Source organism: Crocuta crocuta, unplaced genomic scaffold (genome assembly GCF_008692635.1).
Source record: "Crocuta crocuta isolate KB4526 unplaced genomic scaffold, BGI_CrCroc_1.0 scaffold102, whole genome shotgun sequence".
In the NCBI taxonomy this organism is placed as follows: Eukaryota; Metazoa; Chordata; class Mammalia; order Carnivora; family Hyaenidae; genus Crocuta; species Crocuta crocuta.
Genome location: NW_027530019.1, coordinates 3,664,247 through 3,677,188, shown reverse-complemented (window position 1 = coordinate 3,677,188; position 12,942 = coordinate 3,664,247). Strand labels below are relative to the sequence as shown.

The window sequence follows — 12,942 nt, the reverse complement described above, 5'->3', positions numbered from 1 at the left end:
ATCTGTTTTGTCTGTTACCTGCTGTGAGAAAAGTAGTTTGAATTCTTGGGGGAAAGTAGTATCAGTGATACTCCAGGAAGGCACTACAGTACTGTCTCTTTGAATGCTGCTATTGTGTCTAACCTCTGTGAGTAGTTACATAGAAGAACTTTGGTCGTGGATGTGGAGTGACCTGTTGTTTCATACTGGGATTCCCATTTGCCTGGGAATTTTCTTTCTCACAGGGAGAAAGAAGGCAAGAAGGAACTAACATAAAAGTCCTCTCTTGAGCCATGCAGTTCCTAATACTCTGTCTCATGCAATCCTGGAAATGCTAAATTGCATGGTCTTAGAGTAGGAAATAAATTTGGTGTAATTATCTAAAAATATATAACATATAGTTTAGAGTCTACAGGGAGCATGTCTGAAACAGCTATATAAACTGAAAGCTATTAATGGGGGAACCTATGTATTTATAGATTTTAAAATGGAGTTAAGAATGAACTAAAACAGTTACCTTTTGTACTTGAAATCCTGGCAAATATTTTGTAATTCGTAATTTTTCAATTACAAAGAACCCTAAAGATATTTTGAACAAGTTTGACAAGTAGGCTATGAGGAAATTCTCTTGCAGTTAATGTTGTTGATCCTAAAATACTAGTAAATGATACTTTCTCAGTCCTGCTATTGGTCTCATATTGATTTCTAGGCATTAACGATATTTTTAGAACCTTAAGTAGGGCCTCAGAAAGCACAGATGGGAGCTTGCTCTGGTACTGGTCTTCCTTTAAGAGGAACCAAGAGGAATATTCCTGAGCACTGACAAAGCAGCTATAACATGGTTTTTCCTTGCTGCCTGAGATTCTGAACAGAGGCCTTGCTAAAGGCTTTGAAGCACTTGAGCCCCCAACCTTTGTTCATCCAGTAGAGGCCACTTGCCCTCAGCTGACAAACCCTTTCAAGGGCTATTTTCTATTGTTTGAGTAGTGTGGAAAATATAGTTTGTAAGACTGGATTTTCATTTGTGTATATATGTGTGTATAGACACACATACAGGCATAAGTGATACAGGTTTAAGAAGCTGTTACATTTTTATCCATTCGCCCATTGATAGACACTTAGGCTCTTTCCATGTTTTGGCTGTTATTGAGAGTGCTGCTATGAACATTGGGGTACATGTGCCCCTATGCATCAGCACTTAGAAAATAGATTATAAACCTTTTAATTTTTTAGTCTTTACATGGCCTCTCATGTAGAAGTAGTCACATTACAATTATTACTGGTATCAATAAAACTGATCATAATTCATTTTTTTGACAGTAGATTCTACCTTTCTTAAGTTCTGTTTAGTTAAAATGTGCATTTCTAAAAAAAAATGTGCATTTCTTCAGCACTTATTAACTGACTGCCCAGTTGATCTGTATAAAATGGGAGAATCAATGGTATTATAAACCTATATATTGCTGTGTTTACTGGAATTATCATACATAAAGTTTTATAATGGTGTTTTTATTTCTCTTAAATAGACTCTGGAACTTCTTTACAGAATTACTAATGCACAGAATATAACAGTGATTGTCCAGAAAATGCTTGAATATTTACAACAGAGCAAAGAAGAGTATATCATCGTCAATTTGGTTGGCAAAATAGCTGAGCTCGCTGAGAAATATCCTTTGTTTGGACCATAAGTCGTGAAATACCTTTTGTTACATAGTGACTTAAAAAAATTTTTTTAATGTTTATTCATTTTTGAGAGAGAGACTGCAAGCAGGGAAGGTTCAGAGGGAGGGAGATACAGAATCTGAAGTAGGCTCCAGGCTCTGATCTCTCAGCATAGAGCCTGATGCATGGCTCGAGCTCATGAGCTGTGAGATCATGACCTAAGCCCAAGTTGGGTGCTGAACCTAAGACCGAGCCACCCAGGCACCCCAGTTACATAGTGACATTAGAATGATTGGTTTAGATGTGGTCACTTGCAAGTTGAGTTCAGAGACACACAATAACTTTTCCCATACCTGATATTCAGGCCTTTCTTGTCAAAAACAGGAATTTGTGTAGGCTTCTTAGTGGATGGCTTTTCCCGCCTGGTTCTTTTCATTCAGTTGATCAGTGTTATGAGCAGAAAGACACAGGAACCTCTGCCTGATTCCTTTTTCATTGCCTCCTTATCTTTGATATTATTTCATAATTAGTTTTTTTCTGGTAAAAGTTCTTGTTGTTTTGCAGGGGGTCCTTGGGAGTAGGGATCAGCGTTCTAAAATTTATCCTTTATGCTGTTGTTTATACTGGAAATTGTCCCAGTAAGATAGTTAGGAATGCCATTCACATGTCACTTTTCTTCACATTTGCTTTCTAAAGTCAGAGAACTTTACAGGTCACAAAGATATTCTATTCTTTAAAGATGTCTGTTATTTAAATCAAAGGAAGAATAAATGTACAATATTAATCCAGTCAGACATCTTGGAAGTTGCTTAAGTATAGTTTTCTGTTACCTAGTGCCACACATAACTCTGGTCAGCAGAATGATAGAATTTTAGAACTGAAGAAGAACAGGTTAGAAAAAAGATTAAATAGCTTGTTTAAGTATACACATCACATTTAGCCTCTTGAAGTGTATGTCACTTCCCGTTATTTGTCCTTAGGCAACTGGAACATTTCTTTAAATTTTTTCACGCTTATTTATTGGATGCTTAGTGTGTACAAAGCATGGTGCTAGATGAAGCAACAAGAACTTAGTTTATTAAGCTTATTAAATAAGCTTTTTTACTGAGCACCTATTCTACATAAAACTGGAGTGTAGCACAATTAATTGGCAGAGGTTAAAAGTAAAAATACATAAGTAGGATGGGTTGGGGGTTATTCTTTAAAAGATTGATGCAGAAAAGGTAATTTTAGTAAGTGACGTTTGGAAGTGTACTTGGTCTTAACACTGTGGACACATATGCCCCGGATAATGCGTGGTTTATTCAGACAATGAATGCTGTGTTTTCAGTGGGAGGAGACGTCATGCATCCTGATATTCCCAATAACTTTCTGAGACTGCTAGCAGAAGGTTAGTAAGTTACTGCATTCAGGGAAGATTTCAAAATTAAATGTTTTTATTACAGAGTCATTAGAGTTTTTAATGAAAGTTAAAATGATATATCAATTTCTTTGTAGGTTTTGATGATGAAACAGAAGATCAACAATTAAGGCTCTATGCAGTTCAGTCTTATCTCACTTTACTAGATGCGGAAAATGTGTTCTATCCACAGAAATTTCTTCAAGTTATGAGTTGGGTGAGCAAAGTACATTAGATCATAAGTATTTATAATGTTGCTTTTTTCATAAAACCCAGTTCTAGCAATATATTTCCTTCAGAAATCATTCAGTTCTGTTCTAACTCCTTTAGCTGTCCATGTTCTTTCTCATTGGCTAGTTTGTCACTTAACTATCTACCTGTCTATTCATTCTCCCTTTCATCTCACTTGTCTGGTATGTGTAGTATAGACACCTGGTTAGGTATCTGTCTGGGTCTACAATACATTTATTGTATTTTCTCTGTGAATCTATGTTAGAGTATTTGAATACTCATGCATCTGTGTCATATTAGTTTTTCGTTGCTGTGTATTACCACAGACTTAGTGCTTCAAACAACATAAATTTATTATTTCACAGTTTCTGTGGGTCAGGAGTTGAGACGTGGCTTAGCTGGGTTCTCTGCGTAGGGTTGCAGTCAGGTGTTGGCTGGAGCTGCTGTTTCATCTGAAACTTGACTGGTGAAGGATCCACTTCCAAGCTCGTGTGGTTGTTAGAAGAAATCTGTTTCTTGCAGTTGTACGACTGAGGGTTTGAAGTTCAGACTGTTGACTGTAGGCTACCCTTAGTTCCTAGAGCTGCCCTCAGTTTCTTGCATGTGGGCCTCCCAACATGCCTCCTTGCTTCATCAAAGCCAGCAAAGAGATCATCCATTGCAAGATGAAGGTCACATCTTCTGGCACATAATCATATGTAATTGCCTACATACCATCACCTGTTTGTATTTTTTGTTGTGTATATGGGTGAATGTTTCTGTAGGGGGAGCTTTGGTGAAGTACAACTGCAGGATTGTAGGGTATGCATATTTTAATATTTTATAGTTTTACCAAATGTTAGCATGTTAACTTAAATTTTACCCAGACTTTTATTTAAGAATTTTTTTTCTCATCCGCAGGAAAGTTGAAACTGGTATAATAAATACCTCTATACTTTTCATTTAGATTCCCTGTTAATATTTGTAACCACCTTTGCTTTACTATATCTACATCTAGATCTAGATCTACCTATAAATTGCAGACATCATGACCCTCCAAAAATAATTCAATGTGAATCTTCTAAGAATGACATTGTTCTGTCATAGAACCATTATTAGACCTAAGAAATGTAACATTAATTCATTAATATCACTTATATTGATAGTGATATTAAAAAAAACCACATTATTTCTTTATAATATCTTATAGTCCATGTTCACATTTATCCAGTTGTCCAAAAAATGTCTGTTATGGCTATTTTTCTACTACTACCAATCCTGGATCCAGTCAGGGATCACAAATTGCATTTAGTTCTCTTTTTAGCCTTTTATTCTATATATTCTGTATCCTCACTTTCTTTTTGTTTTCATGATACCAGTTTTTTGGATGAATACTGTTGACATGTAGAATGTCCAGCATTCTGAATTTGACTCCTTATTTCTGGTTTGGTTAAACATTTTTAGGAAGAATATTATATCAGCAATGTTATGTACTTCCTACTGTATCATCAGGACACATATAATATCAGTTCCTCCAATTACTAGTGATTTTAGGTTTCTTTGTTTAGTTAAGATGATGACCTTCAGATCTCTCTCTTCCATTGTAAAGATGCCCTTTCTTAGTAATTTATGGCTAATCTGTGAGGTGATTCTAAGGGGCTATGTGTGAACGTCTTTTCCTTAACTTTCTTTTTTTTTTTTTTTAACTTTTTTTAGTGTTTATTTATTTTTGAGACAGACAGAACATGAGCGGGGGAGGTGCAGAGACAGAGGGAGACACAGAATCTGAAACAGGCTTCAGGCTCTGAGCTGCCAGCACAGAGCCTGGAACGCAGCTATGCTCACCACTATACCACCAACGCAGACTGCCAGCACAGAGCCTGATGCGGGGCTCAAACCCATGAACTGTGAGATTACAACCTGAGTGAAGTCGGATGCTTAGCAAACTGAGCCACCCAAGTGCCCCTCCTTAACTATCTTTCATCAGTGGTTTTAGAATTGATAACTTTTCCTAAATGGGTTGTTGTATTTGGCAGCTATTCATTTTTTTTCCTTCCATGAATTTAGCATGTCACTCCATATATTTATAGCGCTTTTATTTCTTTCTACAACGTACAGATTCTCTGCAGGTTTTGTTAGATTTATACTTAAGCATTTCAATTTCTTTAGAGCAGTAGTAAATATATTGTACTTTTAATTTTGGTTCCCACATGTTTGTTGCTAGTTTATTCAAATACAATAGATTTTTGTAGTTTGATTTTAACACACTGCAATCTTGCTGAACTCACTTACTAATCTAGGATTTTTTCAATAGATTTATTGAGACCTTGTTAAGAATTCATGAGATTTTTTTTTTCTACTCTATTGTTTTGGTTTTGATATCAAACTAATAATAGTGTCATAAAATGAGTCAGGAATATTCTTCTTTCTGTTTAAAAATTGTGTACAAGAGTATTGTTTAGTTTTTAAGTGTTTAGAAAATTTTCTGTTATCTTTCCTGTTACTGACTTATAGTTTGCCATTGTCATCAGAGGAAATACTCTGTGAATTTAGTTCTGTTAAGTTTGTTGAGGTTTGTTTTATGGCCTAAGATATGTCTTATTATATGTTCTGTGAGTGCTCGAAAAGAGTGGATATTCTGCTGTTGTTGGTGTGTTTGGTAAATGTTGATTGGATTCTTTCGGTAATGGTGTTGTGACACAGGTGTTGAGATCTCTGTGTGGCTTCCGCTGACACGGTGGAGGGATGGTCCTGCAGTGGCTGAGCAGTGGTGAAAATCCTGACTCTGCAGTGGGCTTGTGACACCACCCCAGTGGAGGGGCGGAAGAGTCCCTCTTGATACCCGGGTAGAGGGTATAAAGTACAGGCTTCATATGTGGTCTTTATGGACACTGCAGAGGAGTAGGCCTCTCGACAGCTTGGTGGGGATGCAAGTCCTGGCTCTCTACTGAGTCTTCTCAGTTCTGAGGGAATTGGGGTGCCTCTTACAGCCTGGTAGGGGTGGAAGTCTTGGCTCTCCGCTCAGCCTTTGCTGGTGTGGGTGAGTCTGTGTTTTTTTTCCTATGTGGTGCTTAGCTGGATCAGCAGGGTTATTGTCTAAAAGTTTTCTGTCTTCCTGGGGCACCTGTGTGGCTCAGTCAGTTAAGTGTCTGACTCTTGATTTTGGCTCTGGTCATGATCCCAGGGTCGTGAGATTGATCCCTGCATCAGGCTCTGCACTAGGCTCTCCCTTTCTCTTTCTCTCTATCCCTTCCTTGCTTGCTCTCTCTCTCTCTCAAAATAAATACATAAACATTAAAAAAATAAAAAAATAAAAGCTTTTTGTCTTTCTGGCTCTTTGTCTAGAGGGCAGGCTTTCCTTGGGATGTTCTGTCTGTGCCCATGGCTGTTTCCAGGTTGCTGTCTCTCTACTACTCAGTCTGGAGTATATGAGGCAGCAGATAACTCACTGTACTATCCCGAGGTCCTTAGCAATTGGCCTTCTTTTCTCCACCTATTTGTGTCTTTTTTGGCGTGTTTTATATATAACATCAAAGATTTTAGGTTTATTTAATGGGAGAAATAGGGAAAATGCACCTACTCTGTTTTCCCATTATTATTATTATTATTATTATTATTTATTTTAGAGAGAAAGAGAACAGGGAGGGGGCAGAGGGAGAGAGAGAATCCCAGGCAGGTTCCACACCNCAGTCAGTTAAGTGTCTGACTCTTGATTTTGGCTCTGGTCATGATCCCAGGGTCGTGAGATTGATCCCTGCATCAGGCTCTGCACTAGGCTCTCCCTTTCTCTTTCTCTCTATCCCTTCCTTGCTTGCTCTCTCTCTCTCTCAAAATAAATACATAAACATTAAAAAAATAAAAAAATAAAAGCTTTTTGTCTTTCTGGCTCTTTGTCTAGAGGGCAGGCTTTCCTTGGGATGTTCTGTCTGTGCCCATGGCTGTTTCCAGGTTGCTGTCTCTCTACTACTCAGTCTGGAGTATATGAGGCAGCAGATAACTCACTGTACTATCCCGAGGTCCTTAGCAATTGGCCTTCTTTTCTCCACCTATTTGTGTCTTTTTTGGCGTGTTTTATATATAACATCAAAGATTTTAGGTTTATTTAATGGGAGAAATAGGGAAAATGCACCTACTCTGTTTTCCCATTATTATTATTATTATTATTATTATTTATTTTAGAGAGAAAGAGAACAGGGAGGGGGCAGAGGGAGAGAGAGAATCCCAGGCAGGTTCCACACCAGTGCAGAGCCTGATGCAAGGCTTGATCTCCTGACCCTATGATCACGACCTGAGCTGAAATCAAGAGTTGGATGCTCAGCCAACTGCGCCATCCAGGCAACACTGCCCTCCAAAAGTTTTGAACTGGGTTTTAGATTACCAGCTTTTCTAGAGATATCTTTCATCTTATTAAACCACTCAAAAAATTATCTTGCTACTTTAAGGATTGGATTTATTTATTTCTCTTAATTTTTCCTCCTTTTGTTGTCACTAGCTATAAAGTTTCCCTTGCCTATCACTTCACCTCCCTCCATTTTTTTCCTGCTGGTACCAGTGTTACATCAAAGACATGAAAACACGCCAAATAGCACTTAGAAAAGATCTCACACTACATGAATTATCAGTTTATTAATAATTTTTAGGCCAGTAGGATTAGGTACTACCTAAATAAGTTAGATATAAGAAAAAGGATATGTAACAAAGGTCAGCATTCCTTAGAGTTTCTTCCGTGGATCATAGAATCAGCTGATGCCAGTTCAAAATGTGCACTGTAGATCCTGACCGTAGACACACTCACTCACAATATCTGGGGGTAGAACCTAGAAATGAAACACCTTAGGTGACTCTCATGCATGCAAGCATGTGAGAACCACTGGTTTCAATGCTAATTGCAGAGTAGGTAACAGAATGTGGAAGTGTTTATAAAAAACAACAACCGAACTGGAAGTTCAGAAGAAAGCTCGCTTTTAAAGGTATGCTGCTGCATATATTGTGAATGATAAAGATGTGGAAAATCTTTTGGTATTGAGTTCTAATTCTTGGTATAATTTTGACCCTAAAATATACAATTTTATCTTTATCTAATAATTTCTTCACCATGAGAATATGTTTAAATCTAGATTAAATTCACTCCAGCAGTAGCTACTTTCTTTGGATTTCCAAGTACGATTTGCTGTGTGACTTGATATTTCTATATGAATAGTCTCTTTGTTTTACTCATAGGTGTTAGGGGAGTATTCCTACCTCTTAGATAAGGAAACGCCAGAGGAAATTATAACCAAGCTCTACAAGTTACTTATGAATGACTCGGTTTCTTCAGAAACAAAAGCCTGGTTACTTGCAGCTGTTACCAAGTTGACTCCCCGAGCACACTCTTCTAACATAGTTGAGAGATTAATCCAGGAATTCACCGTATCTTTGGATACTTGTATGAGACAGCATGCGTTTGAATTAAAACACTTACGTGAGAATGTGGAACTTATGAAGAGCTTGCTTCCAGTTGATAAGAGCTGTGAAGACATGGTGGTAAGGCGTCTGTATTTTATCTTTGCAAAAACTGCGTGGTCTCTAAACATAATAATTCTTACCATTATGATGTATCAGGAATATATCAAAGTATACTTTCTGTAACACTATAGGTAAAGATTGAAGTTTTTCTCACATCATACGAGAGAACTTGAGAGCTTCAGTTCAGTAGTGATCCTAAAGAGCCGGGAATTGAGCAGTATCTCTTCCAGAGAACTGCACTGAAGCAATTTATATCCAGTGGCAGTCTCTTTTAATAGATGGTAGTTCAAGAATTAAATTTTGGGGAGGTCACCTGGGTGGGTCGGTTGGTTGATCATCGCATTCTTGCTTTTGGCTCAGGTCATGATCTCATGGCTTCGTAGTTTCAAGTCTCACGTCAGGTGTCAGGCTCTGTGCTGGCAGTGTGGAGCCTCCGTGGCATTCTCTTTCTCCCTTTCTCCCTCTGCACCTCCCCACCTGCACTGTCTCTGTCTCTCTCAAAATAAATACACTTAAAAAAAAAAGAATTAAATTTTTAAATCTCCTTTGAACTTCCATAATATGCCGTTTTATTATTTTGTTATCTTTGAGAATGTAAAAAATAGTTCTCTGTTGCATTTTGTCCACCTAGTGTCTAACCTCTTTACCACGTTGGAACCTGATCAACCACAGTTCCTTCTCCCACCTAACTTTCAGCCACTAGTCTTTTTAACCTAATGGGCTCAATTACTACTCACTCTCTGAATATGTACTGATCTCTTCTCCAGACTGGTGTAAGTTAGGAAATTGCCAAAAGGAAGCCAGATTTTTACAAATTTTTATTTGCTAGATGTCATATAGTTGAGAAGGAGGAGAGGAGGAGCAGCATTCCCACTAATTCTTGGGAATTTCATGATTCCCATGGATTTTCATGGGATTTTCACTTGGATTTTCATGACTTGTTTTCATTTTAAACCTCTTTGTTCTTTAGTTCTTTCAAAAGCTCCTCATGGGCAGACACATTGCTTTCACATTTGGTAGGCAGTCCGGAGATGTTCATTGAAATGGTGAATAAATAGGCTATACATAGTATTTTTTTAAAGCTTATTTATTTATTTTGAGAGAAAGAGAAGGAAAGAGAGAGAGAGAGAGAGTGGTGGAGGGGCAGAGAGAGGGAGAGAGAATCCCAAGCCACCCCAGGGATGTCAGTGCTGTGCCTGATGCGGGGTTCAGACGCACAAACTGTAAGATCATGGCCTGACCTGAAACCAAGAATCAGATGCTTAACCAACTGAGGCACTCAGGCTCCCCTAAATAAGCTATAGGTGGAATGCAACTAGGAAGTAACTCTTTTTCCTCTTTCTTCCAGTGAAAGATAATGAAGATGACATAGCTTCATTTTGTAAGAATCTTACTGAAATCAAACCTTCCCAAATTTAGAGTGTGACATGCCACTTAAGTATTTGATATTCATCTTCTCTTCTAACTATTGGAGCTGTTTGCATACACTTGGCTAAACCAGGAGAAGTAAATTTGTGGTTTCTGAGGCCACCACTGCTATATCTTTTTGTGTACATCTCATTCTTCTTTCCTCATTTTTTTCTTTTATCCTTTTCCCCTTACTCTTTCTTTAGCTCTATTTCTTTTCATTTATTCATTCTCTCATACCTTTCTATTCCTGCTGAAATTAATTTTCCATAGATTTGTGAAAAGGTATTTTCAGGTAGAAAAGAATAGGATAGATAAAGGCACTGTCAGGGGTCTGAAAAGTGGCCTCCCCCAAGATGTGCATACTTTAATCCCTGCTGCCTGTGTATTTGTTACCTTACATGGTAATAAGAACTTGGCAGATGTGTTTAAATTAAGGAATTTTTGACAGGGAGATTATTTTGGATTGTCCAAGAAGGCATGATCACAAGAGTTCTTATAAAAGTAAGCAAAGAGTCAGTAGAAAGCCAGCTAACAACAGACGTAGAGATTAGAGTGATGGGGCCACAAGCCAGGGAATGATGGTGCCTTTAGAAGCTAGAAGGGAGAAGGAACTTATTCTCCCTTGGAGCCTCCTGAAGGATCAGCTTTGCCAGCACCTTGGTTTTAGGCCCTAGCAGCAAACTAACACTGTAGCTCATAGGGTAGATGTCTTCTCTAGTAGGTTAAAGTCTCATGAGGGCAGGAACTGTCTCTCTTTGTCTCTATCATAGCATCTAACATGATGCTCTAACATACTGGGTGCTCAAAAGTTTATTCTGCAGTGGAGTGAAATTATTATTATTATTATTAATTATAGCTGCAGATGACTTACACTGTTACCTTCTTAGCTGAGTGATTTGAATATAGATGTTTTAGAAAGCTAGAGAGGTGGTTAGCACTGGTAGCATTTTTAGAACTGAAGTTCTGTTTTTCACTTAAAAATTATTTTTAGGACATATGGATTGAAATTAGTTATGTGAATGTACAGTCTGCTGTTTAGGGTAAATTTTTTAAATTTCTAATTTTTGCTTCACTTTAATACAGGTAGATGCTTCCTTATCTTTTCTGGATGGTTTTGTGGCTGAAGAACTCAGTCAGGGGGCAGCACCTTACAAACCTCACCACCAGCGGCAGGAGGAAAAGCTTTCTCAGGAGAAAGGTAATTTTCCATGGGTCTGTAACAAGCTAAATTGTAGGGACATCATTTTTTTTTTTTAAATGCAGTTCATATTATAGTTATGTAATGTAAATAATTGAGGATATTTACTTTGATTATCCCTCTTTAAATCTGCTTGTGACTTGTTTATTCTGCCTAGGTCTTTGGATACCCAGAAAAAAAAGTTAGCCTAGGGGTATTCCCAAAGTCATAGGCTTCATATACATAAGGGCCTAAGATAGTCATTCTGGAACTTTGAAAGAACTTGAAGATGGAATTATCATGTTGGGTCACTGTGCTAGACAGAGGGCTGATAGATATTCACAGGAGCATATCTACAGAGAGGTTGAGAAAAGAAATCTCGTTACTGTGGACCAGTGAGTTTCATTTTCATTCTGAGCAGTCTTACATATCTTAAATGTGTTTCAGTGCTTCCTGCAACAAAATATCTGATCAGTGAAGTGAGAAACATCTAAGAAAGGAAAGAATAACTTCACATTTTAGAAATGTAGTCTGTCAAGGGAAGATGCCTGTCATCATTTTGGTAAAGAGGAAATGATTGAGGTGTTTGGATGGTAGATGGGAAGTATTTATATGCATAAAGGGAGACCATTATCTTTGTAGGAGTTCAGAATGTTAAAACTGAAAAGTTCAATGCTGAAAGCTCTTTTTCTCCCCATTCATCATCTAATGATTTTGTCAAGTCCTTCAAGGCTCTGTGGTAGGCATATGAGTACAGTTAAATGGTTAATCTTAAAATGATACCAGAAAAGTGTAAGTTGCAATTCAGTCATCTACTTCCTTCTCCTGACTCTGCATCCTGTCATTTTCCTCTTGCTTCCCATATGCACATGAGCTCTTGTACATCTAGTGAACTTTTAAAACTCTTTGGCCTTTCCTGTTATTAATCTCTAAAGATCTTGGGAAATTTTCACTAAAGAATGAAAATAATGTGGCTTGAAGTTCATTCTCAACCTTGAGCCTTTTCGGGCCTTTCTTGGATGACAATGTTTAATTCTGTTGTCTCAGGTTTGGAATTTTATCTCTTTTCCAGATGCTGCCCCCTTCTATGCTTAGTTTTTTCTCTTTACTCTTAAACTCTACCTCTGATTTTGAATTCTTTCTGCTCTTTTGTTTAAACTCTATCTTTTCTTGATCTTTGGCTTAAACTCTGCTTTTACTTGTGCATAGGAAACATTGTTTGAGCTCTTCAGTGTTACTTTGTTAATGCAGAGGCTGGATGGATAACTGGCTATCACATATGCTATTAAAAAGAGGTCAAAGTGGGACAGAAAATTAAATTTGGTGATTGAAAAGCTTAATTTTTTTAAGTTTATTTATTTGTTTTGAGAGAGACAGAGTGAGGAGGGAAAGGGCAGAGAGAGGGAGAAACAGAATCCCAAGCAGGCTCTGCACTGTCAGCACAGAGCCTGATGTGGGGTTTGAACTCACGAAATGCAAGATCATAACCTGAGCTGAAACCAAGAGTTGGACGCTTAACTGACTGAGCTACCCAGGCACCCCTGAAAAGCTTAAAAGGAGAGGATTTTCTAGCTGAGAAGGACCTTGGAATGTTTAGACA

General features: G+C 37.8%; 1 protein-coding gene across 1 annotated transcript in view; it reads left to right on the top strand.

The window, feature by feature from the left end:
- AP4E1 (adaptor related protein complex 4 subunit epsilon 1) overlaps positions 1-12,942 on the top strand; it is a 58,908-nt gene that overhangs the window by 29,565 nt on the left and 16,401 nt on the right. The window contains exons 11-15 of the mRNA XM_077764408.1: positions 1,506-1,645; positions 2,919-3,031; positions 3,139-3,257; positions 8,471-8,773; positions 11,249-11,363. Coding sequence (XP_077620534.1) covers positions 1,506-1,645; positions 2,919-3,031; positions 3,139-3,257; positions 8,471-8,773; positions 11,249-11,363 — 790 coding nt within the window. The remainder of the gene's footprint in view (positions 1-1,505; positions 1,646-2,918; positions 3,032-3,138; positions 3,258-8,470; positions 8,774-11,248; positions 11,364-12,942) is intronic.